This window comes from Cuculus canorus, chromosome Z, assembly GCF_017976375.1.
Source record: "Cuculus canorus isolate bCucCan1 chromosome Z, bCucCan1.pri, whole genome shotgun sequence".
NCBI classification, from domain to species: domain Eukaryota; kingdom Metazoa; phylum Chordata; class Aves; order Cuculiformes; family Cuculidae; genus Cuculus; species Cuculus canorus.
The window spans coordinates 65,471,370-65,498,216 of record NC_071441.1 but is presented as its reverse complement, the minus strand read 5'-3'; the positions used below and the strand labels follow the sequence as shown (position 1 = coordinate 65,498,216).

General features: G+C 39.9%; 1 protein-coding gene across 2 annotated transcripts in view; it reads right to left on the bottom strand.

Moving 5' to 3' along the window:
- Positions 1 to 11,825: 11,825 nt before the first annotated feature.
- LMBRD2 (LMBR1 domain containing 2) overlaps positions 11,826 to 26,847 on the bottom strand; it is a 35,325-nt gene continuing 20,303 nt past the window's right edge. The window contains exons 15-19 of one of the 2 annotated variants that reach the window (XM_054054099.1): positions 26,625 to 26,728; positions 24,999 to 25,045; positions 23,123 to 23,225; positions 21,766 to 21,895; positions 11,826 to 20,652 (exon numbers count right to left, since the gene is read on the bottom strand). In XM_054054099.1, the coding sequence (XP_053910074.1) occupies positions 20,592 to 20,652; positions 21,766 to 21,895; positions 23,123 to 23,225; positions 24,999 to 25,045; positions 26,625 to 26,728 (445 nt within the window). In that variant the 3' untranslated portion in view covers positions 11,826 to 20,591. The remainder of the gene's footprint in view (positions 20,653 to 21,765; positions 21,896 to 23,122; positions 23,226 to 24,998; positions 25,046 to 26,624; positions 26,729 to 26,847) is intronic. The other variant, XM_054054100.1, reaches the window with a different exon arrangement.

The following is a 26,847-nucleotide window of genomic DNA, read 5'->3' as shown; positions in this document are numbered from 1 at the left end:
TAGCAATAAATATTTACCAAAAATCAATTATTTTTATCCTGTGTCTTGAAAATTAAAGTTTAAGTTTTAAAGATTATACATGAAGTGGACAAAACTTAATCAGGGGAGCATAGGCTTGTTTCATTCCTTTGCATTATTCAAAAATATTGACAAGCTTCTGACAACCACATGTAATGAAGGTCTAATGGGTGAGAGACAAGTGTGCTCAGTGTAGTGAAGGTGTAACATGCATGAGAGACTTTTATGTTCACCTCTCTCTCTCTCACTGTTTCCACTACAGACTAAAATAGTTAAATGGACCCAACATGTAGTAGGACCAAATACTTTTTCATGCTAAAAAGTTGTGCTGGATCTTTGCAGAGGGGAGGAGGTAAGGATGACCAGGAAAGCAGCCTGCAGCTTAATGCAGCAAGAATCCTGAATGATCTGTTCTCAGTGAAGGCATAAAGAAAAGGGAGCCAAAACTAGAGAGGAGAGGATTCCAGTTAGGGGCTTCTCCAAGAGACCTCCCTAAAGACAATTATAACAATCATAACAAAGTGCTGGAATAGGCTGGGGAAAGAAAAACGGTTGTGAAGTCTCTGATCTTGGGACAAGCACATGCCAAGTGGGGAAGCCTTGATAATTTTTGACAACCCTCTCAACCCGCTAAACTTTTTATAAGTATAAGGAATTGCACAGGAAATTTGGCAGGAGGAAGGTAACAAGGCAGCAGTGTGGGTGGTCGTACAGTAGAGGGCAGAGGATCTTTCTTCTAGGACATGAGCAAAGCATTGGCTGCAGGACTAGCTGGAGGCTGCAGGGAGGAGAAGCTGTGTTAGTTGCCAGGGTGAGGAATGCATGTCTTATCAGCACAGGAAGCCTGTCTGACTGTAGCTACTACATCAGTCTTTGTGGTACCGTTTTTAAAGTAACTGCAAATAGGATGTGTTTTATGTTGTCCTCTGGAGCTTCCTCTCCAAACTACCAGCAACTGGTTTTGTCCCTGTCTCCAGAAACCTGCTGATGACATGTGAATCAGATAATTCTCTCTACCAGGACAGGCTTGACATTGGTGACCTCATGGTCACCAATACAAGTGAACTCATCAGTGACGTTAGGATTGGTGGCAGCCAGTGCAGTGATCATGAACTGGTGTAGTTCAAAGTCCAGAGGGATATGGGATGCGTGAGGAATATAGTCAGGACACTAAATTTCAGGAAAGCAGACTTCCAGCTCTTCAAGGAGTTACTCGGTAGAACCCCCTGGAACGTGGTCCTCTGAGACAAGGGAGTGGAGCAGAGCTGGAAAATATTTCAGGAACTTTCCAAAAGGTGCAAGAGTGCTCAGTCTCTGTATGCAGAAAATCAGGCAGGAAAGGGAAGAGATTGGCATGGCTGAGTCAAGACCTGCTGGTTAAACTAAAAGAGAAGGAACTGCACAGGCAGTGCAAGCAGGGACAGGGAACCTGAGACATGTATAGAGACGCTGCCCGGTTGTGTAGGGATGAAGTCAGGAAGGCCGAGGCACAGCTGGAGCTGAACTTGGCAAGGGAAGTGAAGACTAACCAGAAGGGCTCTTTCAGGTACATCAGTCAAAAGAGGAAGATCAAAGAGAACGTACCCCCACTGATGATTGGAAATGGGGATCAAGTATCAACAGATAAGGAAAAGGCTGAGGTACTCAACAACTTTTTTGACTCAGTCTTCACCGATAACTGCTCTCCTCACACCTCCTGGGTCATAGGACAGCAAGATGGTGACCAGGGTGTAAACCCCCTCCCACAGTAGAGGAGGATCAGGTTCGTGAACACCTAAGAAACCTGAACATATGTAAGTCTATGGGACCTGTGAGAAGCATCTCAGAGTCCTGAGGAAATTGGCTGATGTGGTTGCCAAGCCACTCTCCATGATATTTGAAAAGTCATGGCAATCAGGAGAAGTCCCTGGTGCCTGGAAGAAGAGTAACGTTGTGCCCATTTTTAAAAAGGGTAGAAAAGATGATCCTGAGAACTGCCGACATGTCAGCCTCACCTCTGTGCCTGGGAAGATCATGGAATAGATCCTCCTAGAAGCAATGCTAAAGCACATGGAGGACAGGGAGGTGATTAATGGCAGCCAACAAGGCTTCACCAGGGGCAAGTCCTGTCTGACCAGCTTGGTGGCTTTCTATGACGGGGTCACCGCAGCAGTGGACACAGGTAAACTGATGGATTTGATCTATCTAGACTTCTGTAAAGCCTTTGACACCATCCCCCACAACATCCTTCTTTCTAAATTGGGGGGATATGGATTTGATGGGTAGATGGAAAGGTGGCTAAGAAACTGGCTGGATGGTCGTATTGAAAGAGTAGTGGTCAATGGCTCAAAATCCAGATGGCGGTCCGTGACAAGTGGTGACCCTCAGCGGTCCATACTGGGACCAGCACTGTTCAGTATCTTTATCAATGATATTGACAGCGAGATTGAGTGCAGCCACATCAAGCTTGCAGACAACGTCAAGCTGAGTGGTGTAGTTGCCACACTGGAAGGACGGGATGTCATCCAGAGGGACCTGGACAGGCTAGAGAAGTGGGCCTCTGAGAACCTCATGAGGTTCCGCAAGACCAAGTGTAAGGTCCTGCACCTGGGTCAGGGCAATCCCCGGTTTCAGAACATGATGGGGGATGACGTGCTTGAGAGCAGCCCTGCAGAGAAGGACTTGGGGGTGCTGGTTGATGAGAAGCGTGACATGAGCCAGCAGTGTGCACTTGCAGCCCAGAAGACCAACCGTATCCTGGGCTGCATCAAAAGAAGCGTGGCCAGCAGGGTGAGGGAAGTGATTCTGTCCCTCTATTCCTCTCTTGTGAGACCACATCTGGAGTATTGTATCCAGTTCTGGAATCCTCAACACAAGAAGGAGATGGAGCTGTTGGAACGGGTCCAGAGGAGGGCTACAGAGATGATGAGAGGGCTGGAGTACTTTCCCTACAAGGACAGGCTGAGAGTGTTGGGTTTGTTCAGCCTGGAGAAGAGAAGGCTTTGAGGAGATCTTACGGCGACCTTCCAGTACCTGAAGGGAGCCTGCAGGAAAGCTGGAGAGGGGCTATTCATAAAGACTTGTGATGATAGGACCAGGGGAAATGGATATAAACTGGAGAGAGGCAGATTTAGGCTGGACATTAGGAAGAATTTCTTCACTGTGAGAGTGGTGAGGCATTGGCACGGGTTGCCCAGGGAAGTTGTGGATGCCCAATCCCTGGAGGTGTTCAAGGCCAGGTTGGATGGGGCCTTGGGCAGCCTGGTCTGGTGGGATGTCCCTGCCCATGGCAGGGGGGTTGGAACTAGATGATCTTTAAGGTCCCTTCCAATCCTAACTATACTGTGATACTGTAATACTACTATGATACTATGACACAACAGCACGATCCAGCACAGGCCTACCTACCCCAACAGGCACTTTCTCATTCATTCGCTTGATACCACATCAATCTACAGAGCTTAGTGATGTCCCAAATTCCCTTCTCTCCATGGCCTGCTCACCACAGAAGCAACTTTTGTCTCCCAGAATGATTAGCTATTGTCAGACTCCTCTGCACATGTTGAGCCCTGAGATGAACCTCCCTTGGTGCAATTTGAGGCCATTCCCTCTCATCCTATTGCCTATCACTTGAGAGAAGAGACTGGCACTCACCTCACTACACCTCCTATCAGGTGGTTGTAGATGGTGGTAAGATCTCCCTTCAGCCTCCTTTTCTCTAGGCTAAACAATCCCAGTTCCCTCAGCTGCTCCTCGCAAGACTTGTTTTCCAGCCCCTTCACCAGCTTCGTTGCTCTTCTCTGGACACGCTCCAGGACTTCAATGTCTTCCTTGTAGTGAGGGGCCCAAAATAGTATTCAGGGTGTGGCCTCACTAATTCCAAGTACAGGAGCACAATCACTTCTCTGGCCACACTGTTTCTGACACAAATGAAGATGCTGTTGGCCTTCTTGGCCACCTGGGCACACTGCTGGCTCACGTTCAGTTGGCTGTCAACAAACACCCCAGGTCTTTCTCTCCCAGGCAGCTCTCCAGCCTGTAGTGTTGCACGGGGTTTGTTGTCTCCCAAGTGCAGGACTTTGCTCTTGGCCTTGTTAAACCTCAGCCCACTGACCTCAGCCCATCGGTCCACCCTGTTCAGATCCCTCTGTAGAGCCTTCCTGCCCTCAAGCAGATCAACATTTCCTCCCAGTTTGGTGTCATACGCAAACTTACTGAGGGTGCATTCAATCCCTTCACCCAGGTCATTGATAAAGATATTGCACAGAACTGGACCCAGCATGGAGCCCTGGGGACACCACTTGTGTCCAGCCTCCCACTCGATTTAACTCTATTTACCACCACTCTTTGTGCCCGGCGATCGGACCAGTTTTTAACCCAGCAGAGGTTGTGACTGTCCAGGCCAGAGGCAGACAGTTTCTCAAGCAGAAAACTGTGAGAAACAGTGTCAAAGGCTTTACTGAAGTCCAAGTACACAACATCCACAGCCTTTCATCCATTAAGTGGGTCACCTTGTCATAGAAGGTGATCAGGTTAGTTTGGCAGGACCTGACTTTCATAAACCCATGCTGACTGGGCATGATCACCCGGTTGTCTTGAGTATGCTGTGTGATAGCACTCAAGATGACCTGCTCCATGACCTTCACTGGCACTGAGGTCAGATTGACAGGCCTGTAGCTCCTTGGATCCTTCCTCAGACCCTTCTTGTAAATGGGTGTAGCATCTGCCAGCCTCCAGTCCAATGGAACTTCCACAGTCTGCCTCCACTGCTCGTAGTTGATGGAAAAAGGTCTGGTGAGCACCCTCGCCAGCTCCTTTAATAACTTTGGGTGGATCCCATCTGGCCCCATAGTCTCGTGAATATCTGCTTGATGACAAGAGATGACACAGTTGGTAATGTCTAGCAACAATATCCCTGCCAATGGGCTTGTCAACTTCATGATGAGGGTTTTAACCTAGCTTTGCTGGGACTAGTGGCCAAAGCCTAAGGAGAAGGAAAAGCTTGGGGTGGCCCTTACACTTCCCAGCTGAAAGCAACACTGCTGGCAGCCAACTCAAGTGCCCACAAAACACAGATGCATCCACACTCACACAAAGAACAGAAGAAATCAAAAGTCTAAGCACACTCCTCCTTCACTAGTTTCTTCCTTCAAAACACTAGTTTCTTCCTTCCTTCCTCCTTTCCTTCTTCCAAAGGAAACCTTCCAACCTTCAAGTTGCTCCTAGAGCATGAACATGATAATCTTCCACACAAAGGACATCTCTCTTTGGCTAAAGACAGCCAAAGAAGCTGACTTTAAGACCCAGAGGAGCAACAGAAGGGTAATCATAATCCCAAGAAAATGAAAAAAAGTACGCTTTATAATTTTAATTTAATTTCTAATACTACTGTTGACACTTACCCCTGTATTAAAGTATTCTAACTGCATTATCATTCTTTCTTTTTATACAATGATTAGATTTGGACTAACAAAAATAGACTTTTCAGATTTCAATTAACAATAAATTCTTGGCTTTACACATATGTACGGTTTTCTTTCTTTCTGCCCATAAACAAGGCCTTGAGAGTAACAGAGGGGACAAAAGATGAGCATGGGTGCTTCTTCAAATTCAGTTCCTGGCAAGGGGCCAAAAGGTACTCTGAAATGTCACTCCTGCTCTTCCCTATGTATGTTACGCATATTGCCAGCTGCAAACAGCAAATTAACAGAAAATTTTACTGTTATAGTCTATGTGGTTATTTTCACATCTGAAGACCTCATAGACTTGAGGTCTGTCCCAGGAGTGAGATTGCTTTGCCCCTTTTAGAATATTTCCCTTGGAATAGGATGGTGAGTTTCTCTTAGCTGGGAAGTTAGGTAGGTTTTATTTTTCTCTAGAATGGCTGCAGGGTAGTGTTGGTTTTGCTTATGCCACCCACTTGACTTTTGATCACTCTTTAGCATATAATCAAGAAAAACTTTAAACAGAGGTGAAAGCATGTGTTGGTTATAAGCACCAGATTTGACATAGTTATTGAGCTGTTGCAAAAAATAATCCTCTGATCCAGCTTATGAGGAAATAAGCCCCAGCTGTGACATGCTCCTTCCTTCACACCAGCAAGATTTGTTCTCCATCTGCCCTCCAGCTTAACAGTTGCTAAAAAAAAAAAGAGCAAACAACTGTGTTCACCTCTGCCAAAATGTGTGCCAGCTTTTCTTTCATAACCCAGGTGCTCTTGTCCAGCTGCAGGATAGGCAGGAGTGGCACCAGAAGTAGGACACTACAGCTCCCACGCAGCCACAAAGCTGCGTCTTGCAGCAGCGCAGAAGAGAAATACATGGCTTTTGTAGAAATGGAATGGGGAGCACTGTATGTGGGCATATGTTGGAGACAACATCCAACAGGGAAATGCAGAGTAGGCCAACACAATGCTGCAAAAATGGTAACAGGATTCCCCAAACTTTTCAGGCTCCACAGGGAAAGCTATTTGTTAAAGAGTCTCTCCTTTCTTTCATGACCTTCTCCGCTAGTCAAGACGTAATTTCAGTCCCTAGTAAAGTTCCTGCTGACTTTAGAAATGTGGCATTTAACACATGCAGTTATGCTTGATGCAATAAAGATGAAGCATCCACTATCTATACTTCTCCCTGAAATTAATCACCTGGACCATGACCATTAATACTAGCTAATGTTTTCCCTCTGTGTCTCCCTCTGTAGCTCTACTACAGGCACTGGTGTTGATGAGGACCCTACCACACCAAAAACCACTACCAGGAACCAGGAAGCAGTTATTTACATGGCATCAAGGCAAGGATACTGCCACAAGTCAGCATTTAAATATTTGTAAACTAGCCTGAAGACTTGACTTTTTTGAAACCAAGTTGGTCAAATCATTTCAAGTGATTTATGCTAGTGAAAAACGTATCTCAGCTGTATGAACAAGCAATGAGACTACAAATAATGCTGGGGTTTGAATGCACTATTCCGGCATTTGAGCCCAGATAATGCTAACAAGAATTTAACTTTATCTACCCAGAAATTGCATAATGTGGCATGTTTGTTATCTACAGGAGGAAGTCACTATCTTCTGATGGATGAAACCTCACAAGTTTTGTACAAAGTCATATGATCCAGATGTCATCAAACATGACTCTTTTGATGATTCCCCGTAAACAAACAAAACAAACAATCCAAAAAACAAACCCCCAAAACAGCTCCAGCTCACATAGTAAAACCAAAAAGTAAATAAACATTTCTTAGAATAGATTATCACGAGAATAATGTAAATCCCAGTTATATTACTACTGTATATGTTATGTAAGCTGTTATGTTATGTACTACTGTTATGTTATGTAAGTAATGGTGCATTTAGAATACCACCAGCTGTCTCTGCCAAGGACAGAGGCCACAGTGGCTGAGACTGCAGTCCAGGCATGTTACTCACTGCAATGTCCTTGAGAGTAAGAGGCTCTGCCAAGCAGCACTTCCAGCGTGTAAGTCCGGCTCTTCCTCTGAAAACGCCTGGTGTTGCTCTGTGTTTGCACTGCCTGACCTAGCACAGCACCACCAACGTGGCATGTAGCATCAAGAAAGAAGGTGGGAGCAGAGTCTTAAGAATGCTTTGGCTGCTTTCAGCATTTTTTGACACACAATGCCAAGCAAACCCTCTTCACTGCGGCATCACCCTGGTACTTGGTTGCCTGTAAGGCGCCAGACCTCCTCTAGCCAAAAGTAAAACAGAGGTCCCTGGACCTTTGGAAAAAGCTTATCTTGGAGGATTTGTGTTTACATGGCACAAATTAGTGCCTGTTTCTTAGTTAAGGACAAAGTGCCTCCTTTTGTTCCAGAGTTGTGTAAAAGTAAATATTGACTTATTCCTCATTTTTGAAGAGTCCAAATTGGAAATACCATGCAGGTTAAAATAGGACTAGTCCAATACTTACCATGGTAGCAAGTACTCTGGTGGCCAGGACTGCACTGGTTAATATTAGAAAGGCTTTGCCAGCAACACTGACAAGTTTGCAGAGGGCAGGTACACAGAGTTGGTGATTTCTGTGTACAGTTGCTTTAACAGCTTGGATTATCTGCAAAGCCCATCAGCATTCCTCAGTCTCCGACTGTGACTTCTTAAATACAAGGCTTTAAACAATGAGGTAGGGCAGCAAAAGTCATTCAGTGGCAGTTCTCTTTCCCATCCCCATGCACATGTGGTTCTTTACCATGCTGTTCTCAGCCAAAGCTGATGCTGCAAAATAAAACAGACTTCAGGTAAACTGATTGATAGAACTAAGTCCCGCAGTTTCAAGTTCAGGGACTTGCCTGGTGGATCTTGTCCTTTCAATTTACAGAACATTTCTTGATGTAACATTAAGGTCAGTGTAGTCCTTTATTTGTCATCAACATTCCAACATGGGGCTGTTACTCAAATTAAGGTATGCAAAGCCAAAAGGGAGCACAAAATGGAATGCATCTCTTAATTATGTGATGTGACATTTTCTCTCAAGGGTTTCGATTTTTGTTTGGAATCAGTGTCAGAAATATTCTGTGGGTCATGTGGGTAAGGTGTTGGTGCCCTACCATAATGTTTAACTCAGCAGAAAGTGCATTGGAGGAACTCTTGGGTGTTAGGGGCTTTCCTTTGCAAACTTTACAAAAGCATTCATCTATTCTCTAGCCCAGGGACTTTCCCAGTATACAAGTTTCCTGGAAACAGAGAATGTACCAAGTTAAGGATTCCTGACATCTGGCTCTTCTCAAGTGTCACAACTCAGATCCAATCCAGAACAAACATTTAACTCCTTCTGCCCCTGCTAAGAGCTCAGTCCAGTCCTTCACCAGCACAAGGTAATGGTGGTGGGGTGTTGGTAGTGGAATATCCGCTTGATGAATTCTGCTCCATTCTTCCCCAAATCTCCTTTCAGAATCAGTGCAAGACCTCGGGAACAGGCTTTTCAGCTGATGATGAATATGAAAGGATCATTGCACTGAGCTCAGGGACTGAGGACCTGATGGACAACAAGCTCCTCATTAAGTGGCTGGCATGGAGCTTGCTATATACACTGAGAAATACTTGAGCCGATTTTGCCTACTAGCATAAGCCGTTGTCCAGAATTTTTCAAGGCCGCCCATGGTTTCCTGGTGGGCAGGGCTTTACCTCACTTGAATCATAAGGCTATTTCAGGCACTGTAATGCTTCTCTTGAAGAGCAACCCATGGTTTCCTGCCCACATGAGCAAAGTGGCAAACAGTCCAGAAGAGCACTATAGTGCAGGCTAAGAAGCTGCAGCTTTTGAGTGGGACAGTCACATAACGCTGACAAGAAGGTTGCTGATGTAGGTACATGCTCCTGCTTAAGCAGACATGCTCTGAAAGTAATTAATCTCATAAGTATGGATTTTGGTGGTAACAAGCATCAAGGGTATCTTTTAAATCCAGAAGTATTAGTGCATGAGTTTTTAATACCCTGTTATTCTTTTCAACAGGATTAATTGAAAAGTTAACCAAATTTGTTAACTTCTAAACCATTAAAATCTACAGAATTCACAATTTACTTATTTGATGAGGGAGTAGCAATTAAAATGGTCAAAACCAACAGTAAACTTAAAAAAAAAAGTAAAGCCAATAAACCCAGATAAAAAGTCTTCCTTTTCTTCCTACACAAACAGATGTTCAGTACTTACTTGAATTTTGTGAATCAGCTGGCATACCAATACTCAAAGACTCCTTGAAGGAGAATTTTAGCATAACATGGTTGATTCTTTTAATCCTTCTTGCTCTGCTCTAGAAAAACTAAGGTGTACTCTGCATCAGAGCTCCCTGCTGCTACCAGGTCACAAGCTGGGATGGACAGTCCTATGTCTTGTGTCTCAGTATTTCATCCCCACTTAGCTGTGGGCTTCTGGACCCATGTGAAGAGTTTCGTGCCTCTCTGACCACTCATAGCAGAAAGCTGGGAACAGGCCATATTTGAGAAGCAAAGAAGGAAAATTCAAATTCAACATAAATGACTGCCTTTGTAGAATGTTAGTTTGGGGGTTGCCTTTTTTTTTTTTTCAAAGCCAGTAACAATTCTCTCAATCTACATAGGGTGAGAAGTTGCGAGCCTGCTCTTCCTGATGGTGCAGCAGATAGCAGAGACTGTTGGAGTTCTTGATTTTAAAGTTAGAGGTATGAAAAAATATCTCAAGAGTGTAAGTACCCAAGGAAATAACTGCTTGATTCCATCACTGATACTGTTAGAACCAAAGAATCTGCACATAAGATGTGGTCTGGTGCTGCTAGTGACAAAGGTCTTCATTTCAGTGAGTAGAATCAAGCTTATGACTCCTAAGGCTCAACAGTGGTTATTGTTCCTGGTAAATGGTGACTGAACTTCTGAGTATATTGCTGCTGCATTTCAACAGATGTCTGCTTAAACAGCAAGAAACTCCATCCCATTTTCTGGAGGCGTTTTTGAGGTTTTACTTTTTTTTTTTAGCTCTAACTTTGTTCCAAATCACTCAGAATAGAGAAGAGGGAGACAACACTTGTGGAAGTTCATGCTGTTGCTCCCTTTAGCGGGGGCTCTGTGAGTAGCAGGGACAGACCCTGCTCCCCTAAGCCTGCAGGTCCCAGTCCTTTTGTTTTGTGCTCACTTGGCTACCAGCATTGAAGCCTGCAGCCACAGCCTCTGCTATGTTTATCACTCATAGCTGCTAAGTTTCTGATAATTTGTAAAGACGTTCTAAGCGTTAGTCCAGAAAGCCTGACTCCAATTTTCTGTCTTCCCAACCCATCACTGAACTACCTTTGAGAGGCAATAACACAAGATAAGTCTTTATTTTATTTTGGTGCTCTGACTTGCAATAGGCTTGCTCACACGCTCAATTTCTCTCCCAACTCATCCCATTCCTTTTCCCTCTGTCAGGGTACTTTGAACTTCAAGCCATGAGTTGTACTAGGGTTGGATACCTGAAATGAGAGGCAAAAAGCTACAAGGTTTTTGCACAGTACTGAGCCCAACACAGGCTCTGCAGTCAATGCTATGTATTCTTAGATTTCTGGGGCCTGCCATCAGCATGTTGCAGTCAGAATTCCTACAGAAAATTTGAGGTGAGGCTATGTGTAGCAAAAGGTGTACACTTCTGCCAGGAGCAGGCAGAGCTCTCACCTTCCTTGTCATCACTGCTCAAGTACTCTCCCACACTTTGCTCTGCCTCTCAACCCATTTCCTTTGTCCCATCTCTCTCTGCCCTGAGTTCACTTTGCCTCACTGCTTTCCACATGCTGCATGACGCACAAGCAACCTCTGAAGGGAGGTGATGCTGTCACACCGGCTGCCATGGATGCTAGCCTCTTGCAATTGACTTGCTAGTTATTTGTGAAACCTGGGCTTAAAAGCTGCTGCTTGCTCATAGAAACTTGCCAGTACACCACTTTTCATCTTCTTGATTCCCATAGATTTAAAAACAGCAACATCTTCCAAAATATTAAGTTTTTACAGTAATACTAGTGCTCATGGAAGGACACAGTCCTTGGGGAACAACACAAACACAGAACACATAAGAAAATTTCCTACCAACATCTGGCCTTTGCAAAATTTACTCAGAATAGATGACCTTTCCTAAGATTTGGAAATTACTTTGTTTGGCGGTGAATTGTTTAAGTGTTCACTCGGGTTTCAAAGGCTTAGCAGGTTTCCACAGAGCATGTCTAGGCACTGCCTCAGTTACACCTTTACTTTGATGTTGACTGAGTGACTCAAAATACACATCTTTAACCAGATAAGCTGTTCCTGTGGAAGGAACCAGAGAACTTTTATTAGTGCATAACCCACATTCATAAACCACTCCAAAATCTGACCTCTGTTTATTAGCTGAATCTTTCCTTGCAGCTCAGGTCACGCTTCCAGGAAGGGAAGAAAGACTGTGTCTTCTGTCCAAGTCAGGCTCTGACCAACTTCAGCTTCTTGATGAAGCTCTGAAAAATCCTGAAGGTGATGGTGTGTGATGAACCAGTGCATAACAAGACAGGATGTTTATGAAGAGAAAAGGTTCAGATCGTTATCACAGTGTGCAGAGCAGAGACGAGGATTAAGAAAAACACACTGTGGTAGGCAGTGGTGAAGTGACAAGGGCAGAGCAAGGTTAATTCACAACCCTGATAATTCAGTCAGTCAAAAGGCTATTTCAGAAGACTTAAAATTCACTGAGCAAGCAAGGTAGCTGCATTAGCAACTGCTGACTATTAAACAACAGAATTTATATTGCTCTCTGAGCAAACAAAAAGCCAACAATGAGTAACAGCAAGTTAATGTTTAATACAGGACAACTCCTATCTTCTGAACTAAGTACAGGCTTACAGTAGCTACTTATCACATAAGCCTGGAGGAAGAGTGTGGCTGGTTAACCTTGCTGAGTGATCCACTTCAACATCCAAAATGTCTCCAGAAAAAAAAATTAGAGACATACACAGAAGATTGTTCTGCTACTTATATCTCTTCTCCCACGAACTTCCCCACCCACTGGATTATGATAGATGGGTCAGTTTAGTCCACTGAAGTTTGTTACTAACCTTGACATCGGCATGCACCATTCGTTTATTACATTATTCTGAACATACATATATTTAAAAATGCCTAACAAAAAGATCCAAAAAAGAGAAGTGGTAGTGCAGCAGAACAGGGAGGGGTGACAGTCCCAGAACAGCTGTGACAGGAGAGGTCTTTACTAACAGTGCCAAGACATTCCAACTGCAGCGATGGCACAGACCAGTCTTGAGCATTCAAAATGTTTCCTGCAAGTCACTTAGAACAGAAGTTGGAGACTAAGTATGGGAGACAACAATCAAATACAGCAATAAACCAGTCTTAGTTCTTATAAATATTCTGCTGTACTAAAAAGGTGAATTATTACTTGCACTGGGGTGCAGTTTTTTGATTAACAACAACCATAAGATACTATTGTAGCTCTCAATAAAAATGCTGCTTTATCAGAATGAGAAAAGAAAACTAAAAACATACCCTGTATGTACCTGTATAGAAACAATAAAATATTTAAATTTAAACAAAAATTATCTCTTCTTCCTTCACTTTATTTTTGCTGTTTTTTTTTTTCCTTAGGTAGGGAAGACAAAAGTGATAAATTTGGAAGCAGTCAAAGAAGAGATATAAGTTAACTCCTTCCTTACTTTTCCTGTCTCCTTATAGCAACAGGGGAAACAGACTCTTGCCTTTCTTCTCACCGATGGCTAGATATATCTAGAGGGAATTATGTCTCAGTTTGACTGCTTACACTATGCTTCACAAAAATACCCAGTTCCTAGTCAGCTCCATGAGCATACAGGGTCCTCACAGGCTTCCTTCAGGCACTGTGGGAAGCTCAGATCTTCTGCTGGCCTGGATGCACTTCTCTGTCTCCATGCACTGTCAGAAGCTGCTTCCACTTCCATAGCTGGGGTGAGGTGCAAATAAAGGTGCCAGCCCAAAGCGTGGGTTCAGGTGTCATTCCAAGACTTTAGAAGAAGCTTGCATACCCAGGTATGCCTGGGTGTTCCAATTTCCCTTTTTAATCTGCTTTAAAGAAGATGTAAAAAAGATTAAAAAAACAAGGTGGGATTTTCTTCTGACATAAATTTAATTTCTACCTGGAAAAAAGAAAGGGATCAAATTTCTCCAGAAGATCGCTATGAAAAACACTTCAGAGAAACATGAATATCTAAAATAAAACAGGGAAAATGTATTGCAGAAATTATTTATTTCATGCCAACTTAGGTCTTTGACTAGATATTTAACAAATATTTTTAAAATATATCCAGTACAACAATAATTTAGAATACTACAGAGAAAACTTTATAACTCGGTGAATTTCAAAACAAGGTATTGTTCATACATGCTTGTATCATAAGGCAAAAGAACATAGTCTATCCATAAGCAGCACTCCTACAGCCTATCCTTGATACACACTGCTGCATAAAGATCTTTTATTACTAAAAATATGCTTACAAATGAATACTCATATCTTCTAGAATAAAAAAACTTAGAGAGAGATTGAGCATGCTTGAGGGGGAATTATCATTGGAGGGGTGACTGAGCTCATTGGAGAGGAGATTGAGTATTCTTGGGGAGGGATTGAGCCCCTTAGAGAAGGGATTTAGCATCCCTCGGGAGGAATTAACACCCTGAAGGGGGAATTATCCCATTTGGAGGAGGAATTAACCTGCTTAGAGGAGGAATTTAGCTTCCTCGAGAAGGGATTAACACCATTGGAGGGGGAATTAAAACATTTTGAGAAGGAAAAAATCCATTTAGGGTGCATCAGCCCTCTTGGAGGGGGAATTAACTCCCTTTTGGGGACAGTAACAATGTTGGAGGAGGCAATTAATGCCTTTGTGGAGGGATTAAGCCCTTGAAGTGGGCTCCTCAAACTCCCCAAAAGCATGACTTTCACCTCAAACTCTCCCAAAACATGACTTCCACCTCAAAGCCGCTCACAAACATCCCCAAAACATGTCTTTTATTTCAAATCCCCTCACAACAAAAATGCGATTTTTCACCCAAAATCTCACAACTCTCTCCAAACTCCCCAAAAGCTTGACTTTCACCTCAAATCCTCCCAAATTTTGTAGAATCATGGAGTGTTACTGAATGGAAAGGACCTCAAATCCCATCCAGTTCCATGCCCTGCCATGGGTAGGGACACTTCCCACTGGATCAGGGTGCTCCAAGCCCCATCCAACCTGGCCTGGAACACCTGCAGGGATGGAACACCCACCACTTCTCTGGGCACCGGGCACTCTAGTCTGGCACGGAGCACAGTGGCCTGACACAAGGGAAACGCTGATCTCCAAATTCCAGGGGCTGCGAAGGGTTGGATTTGAGGAGGAGAGGGAGCTCTCTTCTCTCAGCTTCCTCGCAGTCCTTGAAGCCCCTAAAACCAAGGAACTGATAACAGAGAACTGGATTTGAACTTCAAGGACATCATCAATCCTACACTCAAAGCCATCAGGAGATCCACTTTTATTTTCCATATCGATAAAGGCAAAATGAATTTGCAGGGAAAAATTTGGCTAGGGACAAGAAACAAAAGCAAGAATTCTGAATCTTCGTTTGGCAGCTCAAAGTGAAGCATAACATTAAAAGTCAGGGTAGAGGTTCCAGGAGCAGACAGCACGAGAAGTTCACTGTAGAACTGTCTTCTTCCCAACAAGACCAGAAGCGCCTGCCCAGACTGCTCAGAGGGATGTTCATGGAATCAGGGAATGGTTTGGGTTGGGTTGTAAACCCATTCAGTTCCCACCACCACCACCAGCAGGGACATCTTTCATCGGATAAGGTTGTTCCAAGTCCCGTCCAAGCTAGCCTTCTCAATACCACCAGGGATGGGGCAGCCACGATTGTCCTGGACACCCCGGCCAGTGCCTCCCCACCCTCACAGGAAACATTTCTTTCTAAGATCCCACCACAATATCCACTCTTTTAGCCGAAAACTGGTCTCTCTCATCCTGTCCCTGCACTCCCTGATCAAGGGCCCATTCCCAGCTTTCCTGGAGCCCATTTCTGTAGTTTTCTGTACGCGAAGGCTGCTCTAAGCTGTCCTTGGAGCCTTCTCTTCTCTGGGCTGGACAACCACAACCCAAACTGTAACCCTAACTCCTAACCCTAACCCCAACTCTAACCCTAATGGACCCTCACCTTAACCCCTAACACCTAACCCTAATAGACCCTAACCCTAATTAATTTCTGCAGTGATAGATAAGCTACAAACTATTATAATTCATAGGGATATGTCAAATATAACAACAGTATCCTGAAGGAATAACTTAAGTTGCATATTATTATTGCCTCCCAGTTACAATGAAAGCACACACGCATAAAAGCATGCTCAGGAACACATTCCAGTGCATTTTAATAGAAACAAAAAAATAAATCAGACTATCAGACTGGGATTACCGTATGACTACCAAATATAAAGCAACATAATAAACGACAGTAATTAATGTATTACAAAGGGATCTAGTTCAAGGTGCTTTTTTTTTTTTTTTTGCTAGGAATGCTGGGTTTCTGTTAACATAATCAAATAGTATAGGAGTGTCCCAGGTTCAGATTAGACTGCTTCATTAGAGGGACAGCTAGTATTAGAGAACTGCCATCAAGCAGTGCATATTCCTGTAGAGTCCACTAGAGAAAAGGAATGTCAAAGTTTCAGAAAGTTTACAAGACTCACAAATAAGCTGCTCTGAAAAAAATAAACATTTTCTGAATTTTAAAGAAAAATTTAAAACTAGGAGAAACCCTAAGTAGTGTTGTTTGTTAATAATTAAGATGAATCAATAGGTCAGATTTCTTTAAGATTGCTCATAAAAAGTTTTCCTTCATAAAGTGATCTCTGTTTGGTATTGGAAATGCAAAAGATTTCAAGTAACTCAGATTGCAAGTAATTACAGCAATAACAAAAACTGGAACAAAATACCGCATTTTTCACATAACATTTACAGTATTCCAAGATAAATTTAATAAAATACAAATTATTATAATTACAGAAAATCCAAATAATCAATCTTTTAATATTTCATTTGTAAAAATCATTGTCATGTTTTTAGATAGAAAGAATAAATGTTAAAAAGATCGCAGCCTTCCACTATCCCCATTAATACTGTTAAGCACAATTTATTTTAGAAAGTGCTTGACTGCAAAATAAAGGCAAAATATATACCACAATTTTTCCAGTAGTGTAAGCTACAGTAGTAAAAGTTTGATGTTACTTAACATGTTAGAAATAATAAAATATATCACAGTTTGCCCAAAGTGTCACTACTAGCACAGACTAGAAGTTGCACCTTCCCTCATAAGAAGACTCCCTAACTTTATTTCACAGCTAAGAGCTGCACTTCTCCTAGAGCACAGAGGATCCATGAATCTATGATTTCCCAATATGGATATCAGAATACACATATTTTTAAACACCTGCAAAAAACAGTACTACAAATCTAGTAGGAGTAGTAAGTTCGACCGGAGCTTTTTGTTATCCATACTTCTTAAGAAATCCACCACTGATACAGTATTAAAGTAGTTACTGTTTTCACTCCTAAAGTTCATTACAACTAGCATGGATTCTTTTCATTGGTTCTAATCTTTGATATGAAGATTTCAAACTTTTGTTTTGTCTTTTTTTTTTTTTTCTGGTGTTCACAGCTGAAGAGGAAACTGCAGAAATGATGGTGAGATGGAAGTATACCTTAACTGCTCAGTAATTTAGAAAGTGAAATAATACAGAAATTCACAATTTACATTCTTTAGCTGCATATAAGCATGACAATATACTGACAGAACAAATACACCAACATTCAGCTCCCAAAAGCACAGTTTGCAAGGCAGTTATATTTTAAATCATCTCATTGGGAGCACCAAATCTGATGTAAGAACCCCATCAGCCTACAGTACAGTCACTGCCTAAACATATCAAAGCTTGTTTTAACTTCTAGCTGTAAGACTAGAGCTATAGCAGCAAAGAACTCATCAAGAGTTACCACAATCTGGCTGTGAATCATAGACAGTTTGTGTTGGAAGAGACCTGTAAAGGACATCTAGTCCAACCCTTCTGCATTAAGCAGGGATGTCTTCAACTACATCAGGCAGCTCAGAGCCCCATCCAACCGCACCTTGAATGTTTCCAAGGATGGAGCATCTACAACATCTCTGGCATAGGGTACACCCTTAGGCATGGAGCCACCAGGCAAGTTCTGCATCACTTTTAGTAGCAGTAACCAAACTAGTGTAAAACTAGCTTAAGTACACAACAAATACTGGGCGAGCATATCCCTTATTGCTACAATGTTCTTTTACAGCTGTACTCTACATTTCTTTGTTGAAAGGCCTTCAGACTTAGCCTTATGAACTCATAATCACTTTTCAAAGCACACTTTAGATTAATTGGCCTTCAAATTGCACATACTTAGAGCAAGAGTAACTGTTGATCAGCAAGGAACACCATGGATGAAACATGAGTTCAATTATCACTTACTCACATAAACACCCACCATACAGGCAGCACAGGACACCTGGCATCTCTAAGCACAATCCAGAGGAAAACTCTTGAGCAATTTTCAGATCTCTGATTCCTATGCTTTCAAAAATTAGCCATTGGTTACTCCATTACTTCACTGCAAGTTCAAGATCAGTGGATTCCCACTTCAATGAGCTCAGATTTTGCATGCTAGCAACTGAAAGCCACTAATCTCTACAGTCAACACCTCAAATTACTGTATCCCAATGAAAGCTGCACAGAGGGCTTATGCCAGGCACTAGATAGCTTTTCAGTTTAAAATTCTGACCAAGTTTCCACTGAAAACTTCATTTTGCAGCCATTCCACTGGTTTCTGAGGTGAAAAAACAGGCCCCAAGAAGGCTTAATCCAACTCTCTGAAGTCAGCAGGGGCTGCGTAAGGATACTTCACAAGCATTCAGAAAAACAAACTTTCCTTCTATAGTTTTTCCATTAGCACTGAATTAGATCCCTTTGCAGTGACATTTCATGAGTTAAACAAAGATCTCAAACCTTATTTAATCCAAAGATATTTACAAATTTGGCCAAATAAATGAGATAAAAATTTTACAAATAGAAATATTAAGTCTAAGAACATTCGCATTGATGAATATGTCCAAGAACATACAGAACCTCTTTCATACAAGGCTGAATTCAGGACAGCATTTCTAAGTAATCTAAAATAAATTAAATAGATGCTAACATAAAGTTGCTAAAGAACTACTGGAACAATGAGCGTCTCATTTTCTCAACTTCCAGTTCTTAATACAGCCATAAGATTTTGATCAAGCTATTACAATACACATAATACCCAAAGTAAAAACGTGCCTTCTCACAGGTAATCTGGAAATTGCATGAGCTTGAATACATGTGGGCATGGCTACGGTTCAATGTATTCACCTAAGAACAGAACCGACAATAATTTTATGTCTGTCAATTTATTAATATAATTATTTCTATACAAATAGAGTATTTTCTCTCCTTCAGAGTAACAATTCATTTTTAAAGCAGGCAGATCAATATATTAAAAATACAACTACTGTTAGAATACACAATGTACTAAATCACAGGAGGTAGAATTAGATCCCCATTAACAATTACTTCAAAAAAAAATAAAAAGACTATGCTAAAAAATTAGTAGAACACCCCATTCATGAAAATTTACTTTTTAGAGTAACCCATTCCTAGCTGCTTCAAGGGATGTCTGTTCTTTATGAATGGTAAAGACTTTATTATATAAAGATCACAGAATCATGGAACAGTTAAGGTTGGAAGGGACCTGTTCTCTTTCAGTTTTCAACATAACTTTGCAATAAGCACATAACAAAAACTTCCAAGTGGTGAAGACTTAATAGAGACTACAATAAAGTAACATTTTAAATTAATCAAATTTTCAAACATATCATGAATGTGACCACATCTTTTACCTTATGATTACGTCTAAGAACTCACTCAACTAGCTACAGTTTGAAAATATATCTACACTAATGAAATTAATGTGAAGCTTTTTTACACTGTTAAAAATTGGCATTTCTGAATGGCATTCAAATGAATAAGTACTATTCTTTTTGCAACAACTTACTGCAAAATACAGGCACCTTAAAAATAGATATATAATGCAATCAGGGCATCTGGGACATTAAGTGTTTCGTTATCTAGTCATGCTATGTATTTCCCTTCTTTTAAAGAAATAGTCTACAGTTTGAAGCCGTGCCTGAGGTGTGTGCAAATTATAATATTTCAGCATTTACCTCAATTTTCACATTATGTTTCTTTTACTGTTACAGAACTATTAATGTGCCAGGATTTAAAACCCTTACAACTGTAAAAATCTTAAGCAGACACTGTATCTTTGATAATGTATTCTTGCTATTGCACATAAGCTCGTATGACAGTGAAACTCAGGTCCACATTCAATTTCAACTATATACACATGCTGAAATAATTTATCTGCATATAATATTTGAAAAAAAAAAAAAAAAGCCTTTCTTGACCAATACATTTTGCTCCAAAATTTATGCCACCAAATTTTATGAAGAATAGCCTACCATGCAATCTTTCTGCTTATACAGGTCTGATTCAAAGACCACTGAAGCCAAAAGTAGCTTTAACTTAATTTAGCAGATTTTGAATTAGGCATAAAGTTCAAATAGAAAAATTATGGAAAGTTTTTCTACAGTAACTGATATAACTGCACTTTGGATGCATTAAGATGCTCTCACAGCACCTGTTAAATACAAAAAAATTCCTTCAAAAAAATCCTCTTCCTAAAACTTACATTGCTACAGTTCAACATGAGCTCTAAGTATATTTATGAAGTTTACTCTCTATTAACTTAATTAATAGTTATCCCCTTTTGGTCATGACACAGAAGTCCACACCGATGCACAACAATATCTACAGCAGAAGAATTATATTCTTGTCACAAGTAGTAGTTATCATATAGATGCATTTCCGAACAGTTGTTCCTTCATATTCTTTTTTTAAACAAAAATGGTCTTTTCTGTTTCAGTGATATATCATAAATACAGTATTTTCCAAACAATGAGTAAGGAATAGATTTCCACTGAATTTTCTTCAGCTTTGCAGAGTTTAGACATCATCAAATATTTTGCTTCGAGACATTGACAAGTATCTCCCACCAGGTTGGTACCTGCAGAATCAATTTTAAATATGAAAAAGAATCACGGGAAATAGAAAAATAAAGACCCATGTAATTCTTACTGCACTCTTACTCCTTAACTCTCAATGAACTACAGGACCAAAAGTTCTACTGAATTACTATGTCCATGAGGATTTGATAGGCAGTCACTAAATTAAATCTCATGTGACCAAGAAAAACTGGTATGAGTATTGGGAGTATTAAAGAACTTTTTTCTCTGATACAAAGGAAAGACTTTGTTTTTGCTGAAAGCAACTTTTTTCTTTAAAATAACAAAAAAACCCTCCAAAACCTCCCCAAGCCTGCAAAACAACAGTATCCAAAAGTAGTTCAGGATTGGGTATGCTACTTTTAGTGGTAAAACTAGTGTAAACTGTAACTTTTTATAAGGGAATTTGAAATTATTTATCAATAAATGGTTCTACATCATAAATACTTAGATTAAAAAAGCACCCATAAATATATTAGTTATTTCTTAAGTATAAGCAAAGCTTAGCAGTTATGCAAGACATTCCATCTCAGGACTGAGGAAATTTGGTATTGCTGTCACACCCATGGAATCACAGAATTCTCCATTACAGACAAAAGCTACACTGTGCAGTCTGGGACTTTCTGTTCAATTAAGTTCAGATTTTAATTTGATTTTAATTTACACCAGCAGTCCCAAGATGTGATCCCCAGGTATACTGCTGCAACTACTGGTCCCATAATACTTAAATTTATTTCTTGCAGCCCTTTATGATGTTTTTTATAATGGAAGTAAAAGTGAGTTTTCTAAAATATTGTAGAAATATTGTAGGAAACTAGAGAAAACTATATCTTGTGCACATGCTGATGGTCCTCCGGTTCTTTCATTTCTGCTTTTGCCTGCAATATTTTCCATATTATGCTAATATACAAACTTATACTCAACTAAAAAAATCTTCGAGTTTCAAATGGTTTTGAAACCAATCCCACATCACAGGGGATGCAGAAGAAAAAAAGCTAGGCAAGATGACAAATTCTGTTTACAAAACTATTTTTACGAAATCATCTGATATAGGTACTGTAGGTCACAAGACAGAAGACATCTTTTAATTGTAAATAACACAGAAGATTTCTCACCTTCCTGAGTCTGATTCAAAAGGGTCATCATTAATTGAGTCTGCATTAAAATCCAAAGGTTCTGCATCCTGGAGGAGTTCTATTCTGTCTCTTTCATTCCTACCATTTGATCGGGTATACTTTGATAATGCTGAATAGGTAAAAGGAAGGAAAGACATTTATTCTATGAACACCTCAGAGTATGTGGAGACAACAAATTTAAAAGACCATAGTAGTAATTTGCTAGTATCTCAACCAAAGTATAAGCGATTAGGAGGAGATTCAATATTAAACCAAATCTGGCTACATTCTGAATGTGTAGTATTTCATCTTTGTAACAACTTTTCTTTTTGCCTTCAATTAGGATCAGTAGTTTGCAAAGAATCAAAGAAAATAGGAAGTTATACACAGATTTTACTTTTAAACCTATTGGACATCAATTTTTCCTCACAGTTTCCCTCTTTAACTAAGCTAGCTGGACGGGTTTTGTTTGTTTTTAAAGAGGCAATCTCACTAATTAACAAATAGTTGTTTTGCAGTTCACTGTCATCTTTGCTAGGTGAGTACCTACAGCTTGTTTTGGTGTTGGAATGCTACATAATCGCATGGTTACCATTAAAATATAATTTCATAGAATTTCAGTTAGTCTACCACTTAAAATCTGGCTTTCCAACTTTGTAAAGAGGAGGGGGAAATCTACCAGAGCTGTCTCAAATGCATGTTCAAATCTTCCCAGCTCCTCCCCCTTTTTTCTTCTCTTTTTCATTTTAATTTCATATTTCTTGTTAGCTTACAAGAGCAAATATAATACAATAAAATAATTAATACTCTGACAAATAAACTTTTTGGAAGTTTAGAGCAACCACGAACAAGCTTTTTGCTAACATGCATTATTAAATGAACATGTATACTCTACTGTGATATTTTATTTACTTTACATTTGTTGGTCATATATCTGATCACTCCATTATTCCAGTTGGAAAGAGCTCATGTGCAACTAGAAGAGGTAAATTTTAAGATTTAAAACTCCCACCTTCAAGACATATGTCAACAAACTCTCTGTTGACAACAGCTATTCTAATAGCAATCTATAGAATGACTTATGTCCCATAAGAAGACCTAGCAACTGAGGCTATCCAGACTACCCAGAATCTCCAGGTTCAACCAGCTGAACCACTACAGGTGGGAAGAAACACAGCATTCTTTTCAGGTGTCTCGAATGGGCAAGATGACACTGTGCCACAGAAAAGAACACATTAGGACATCATCTAAGTCAAAAAGCAATCTATTTGAAGTTACTCACACAGGCAGTGTTGTGCAGACAAAATATTAAAATAATAAAACAAAACTAACTCCTCTCAAAACCCACAAAGCTTACGTCTATTGGTATTCGTCTCCGAGAAGCTGGATTCTTTTTGGTCTGTGTGGACAGCTCTGTTTCTAGTGGAATCATCTCTATTTCCATACCGCTCCTTCCATTCCTGGAAAAAAGACGAAAAAAGAAAACATAAGGTGAGAGAAAAAGTAACAAATCAAAAGCATACGTCAGATCAAGAAACACTCCAGTCCCACAACTGTGGGTCTGCTTTGTTAATCACATCAGACCGTGAAAGCAATAATTTGAAAATACTCCTCTTCAGTACCTTGACACTTGAAGAATTTTTGTTTTGTTCTAAACTCAAGCTCGTCCCTTCACTGAGCCGGTTACTATCATAATTCTTTAGAAAATACCTTGCAGCAAACAGACTGCACATTAAATGCGCACACAAAGTTAACCCAACTGCTCGAAGTTATGGCAAGAACATTGCTTTTTTTGGATTTCTGCTTCCATCTAGTGGTAGAATGGTAAAATAACCAGATGCAGATAGCACAAAACTCACATTTGGACCTAGTTTACTAAGCTTGTTGTTTTGTTGCATTTACATCCAATCATGTTTTAGTATAGGAATGAAATACTTCTCATGCTTTTCAATGAAGAAAACTTCTCATGCTTCTATTAGGAGAAAACTTCGTATGTCAAAAGAATTTTTTCCAATTGCTCCTATAACTTTAATAATGTTTTAGATTCACACCTAGATCTCAGATTATGGACTAGCAGAAACCAGTATACTCCAAGTTACTATGATTATTTATGTCATATGTTACAGTTCTAAGATGCAGAAAGATAAAGCACTTATTCATGATCCAGAAAAAGATAACAATATTAGAAACCTCAAAAGTTTCAAGAATGAATGTGCTACTCTGTAAACACAGGCTCAAAATAACAGGTAACTTCTGAAATCAAGTTTGCTGATGAACTAGAATTGCTGCTTAATGTCAGATCATTTCCGTTTATACTATAGGCATCAAGCATTTGATGCTATTTGGCTTCATAATAAGTTCAAGTTCTCAAATTTTGAGATGAGGGGGAGAGCATCAGAAGAAAGGTCTATGCAGTATTGGCTGTCATATAGAACAGAAGTATTCCTGAGCTTGAAAACCCAACAGGTTTTTAGTCCCATTATTATATTGTCTTTCTGTAGACAGTACTTTTCCCTTAGCCAGTTCATTTTTTGCATGAATCCTTTCAATTTTTCCCTTTGTGTATTTCTATACCAAACTGAGATTGTCATAAGTTGATGAAAAGCTTTGCATAATGGAAGTTGCTTAAAATTAAGCTGCCTGGATTGCTGTTTATTCAGATTGAGTGCCTTCACAGATTTTTTCGATTCAATATGTATTCAAAGGATTATTTGAATCAAACATTCTTCTTGTTACTCAGTGGTATTTTTAAATGTAATTTCCTCCTCCACAGAAAAAATCACTTTTCAATGAACACACAAAGCAACAGGTAATTTTGGCAGGAGCATACAGTCCCCATTTCAGTGAACATGCCAACACTGCAACTGTGGTTATTTCAAGCAAAGCAGTATCAACAGAAGACACTGATGAGAAGTCACTTCAGATTATTCTGCATCTTAAAAATCAGGACCTTTTCTAATGCTTGTTAGAAATATTGGTATACACAGTTCTCACAGCACACTTAGTAATGGATATGTCCAAACAGTGTGACCACAATCACCTTCTCATGGTTTAAAATTAAAATGTAAATTATTCCATCCTCAGCCAAGACTATTCTGCAAGGTTAAACTGATTCTACCAACTATAGAAGACTTTTTTTTTTGTGAAAGAGATCATACTGAATTAAATAGTAGTAGCAAATTCTCAGATAATGTATTATATTAATATTATAATTAGTTAAAAGAATCTCATACCCTTCTTCTGTTTTCACCTTCTTCTTGCCTTTGTCGTTTTCTCTTCTCTATAAATAAAAAAAATTCTCAGCTACATGCAAGAAAAACCATGACCAATATTTTTTTAAACAAACAATTAAAATCCAAAGAAAAGGCTGCTACTGAAATAGATGGCTCATACATTTAATGAAAACAAAAGGCAAAAACACTAGTCTATCATTATGGAGAAACCCATTAAAATGAATTAATCATGATGTTCTCTGGGGTCAAAGCATAACATTTGGACACCAGCTGGCAACACAAAAGACCCACCAAATTTTGCAGAAATAGTTGGAAAAAGTATGACATTAATAAGAAACCTGAGCATTACTGATTCAAAATCTCTCTGAAGTTCAGTGAGGACCAAAGTATGACTCAAATAGCTTATATTATTTGCTATTAAGCTGGAAGCATAACATCTTAGTATCAAAGAAATAGTAAACTCTGGTTTAGGTGAATGAGAGACACTCCTCTTTCTCCAAAAAAAGAAACTACTACACTTATACTACTCCTCAAAGTAGATTTAGGGTATTTTATTCATAAACTATGAAATAAGGATAATAATACTCCATAATATAACATTGTACGCAGAGATTTAAATTTCTAAGAATTTACTCAAGAACTGTGGGAGTTTAGAGCAAGCTCAAATATGCCAATGGAGCAAGAGCGGTCTTGGGAGAAGGACAGTTATGGCTGATGGAACAGAACCTTGAGATGAGATAGTAAGAATTCAGTATACACACTGCATAACCCCTAGCTTTCACCTTGCCTGTTGATAGTAGTAAGAAAGTATCAAAACATTACATTAAGTTAGTAGTAAAAAGGGGCATGACCAGTCCATGATCTGTTAGTTGATTGGTTTATAGGTATATGCTAACAATTCTGATTGGACATAAGTTTTAGAGTTATTATGTGATTTGTATTGAGGAGAATATAGGAGTCAGGCTGAGAATAAAGTTGTCTCACTCTGCATACCAGAATGAGTCTGTACAATATCAAGATGCAACAAAGAACCACAACAGCTTTTAACAACTTTCAAGGAACGTTTTCAACAGAAACTAACATAAAAACAATTAGAAACCTCTCCAACACAGCATATAATTACAGCTCCAAGGAACAGCATGCTTTGTGTGATAAAACAGAGCAGCTAACTGAAACAGCAAAAAATCCTAAAGGGAATTACAGAATTTGGGCAGCTCAATCAACACACTTACACAGATAAACATTAAAATGAATTTATTGATGATAAAACCAGTTTAAGTATTAACTATCCTTTAGAACAGATTACACAAGCACCGGTTGGAGTATTACTAGATAGAAACGACTTTGGAGGAGCACCACTTAAATGAACTGTAAAATATTTAGAAATATCTAAAATTCAAATACTGGATGAGTAAAGGTGGTACTTTAGATGTCAACAAAGTCAAGCACTGTTCATATTGCAACCACAATACTCTAAGTCTATTGCATTTTGTGCAGGAGGCTGCCTCAGTACTGTTTTCCAAATATTGACAAGAAATAAGCTTCTTTTTTTGAGCAATATTTCAGACAATTTTAATACAACATATTATATTTCATAGGAAGAGTAGAATAGGGGACGTAGCTTACCTCTTCTGATTAGCTCTTTTCCTTCATCAATCAAATCAGAGGTCATTTCACTATCCCCCATGAACTGCTGGAATCCCAAAAGATTCAGGCAACGTGTTCCTAAGCTGGTAAAAGCAGAGAAGCAATTCCCTCAGTAATCTACAATGAGTAATCTAGACTACATTGCAAAGTGTAAAACAAATTGTTTATAAATGTATGGACAATAAAAAAACAACATAGATGA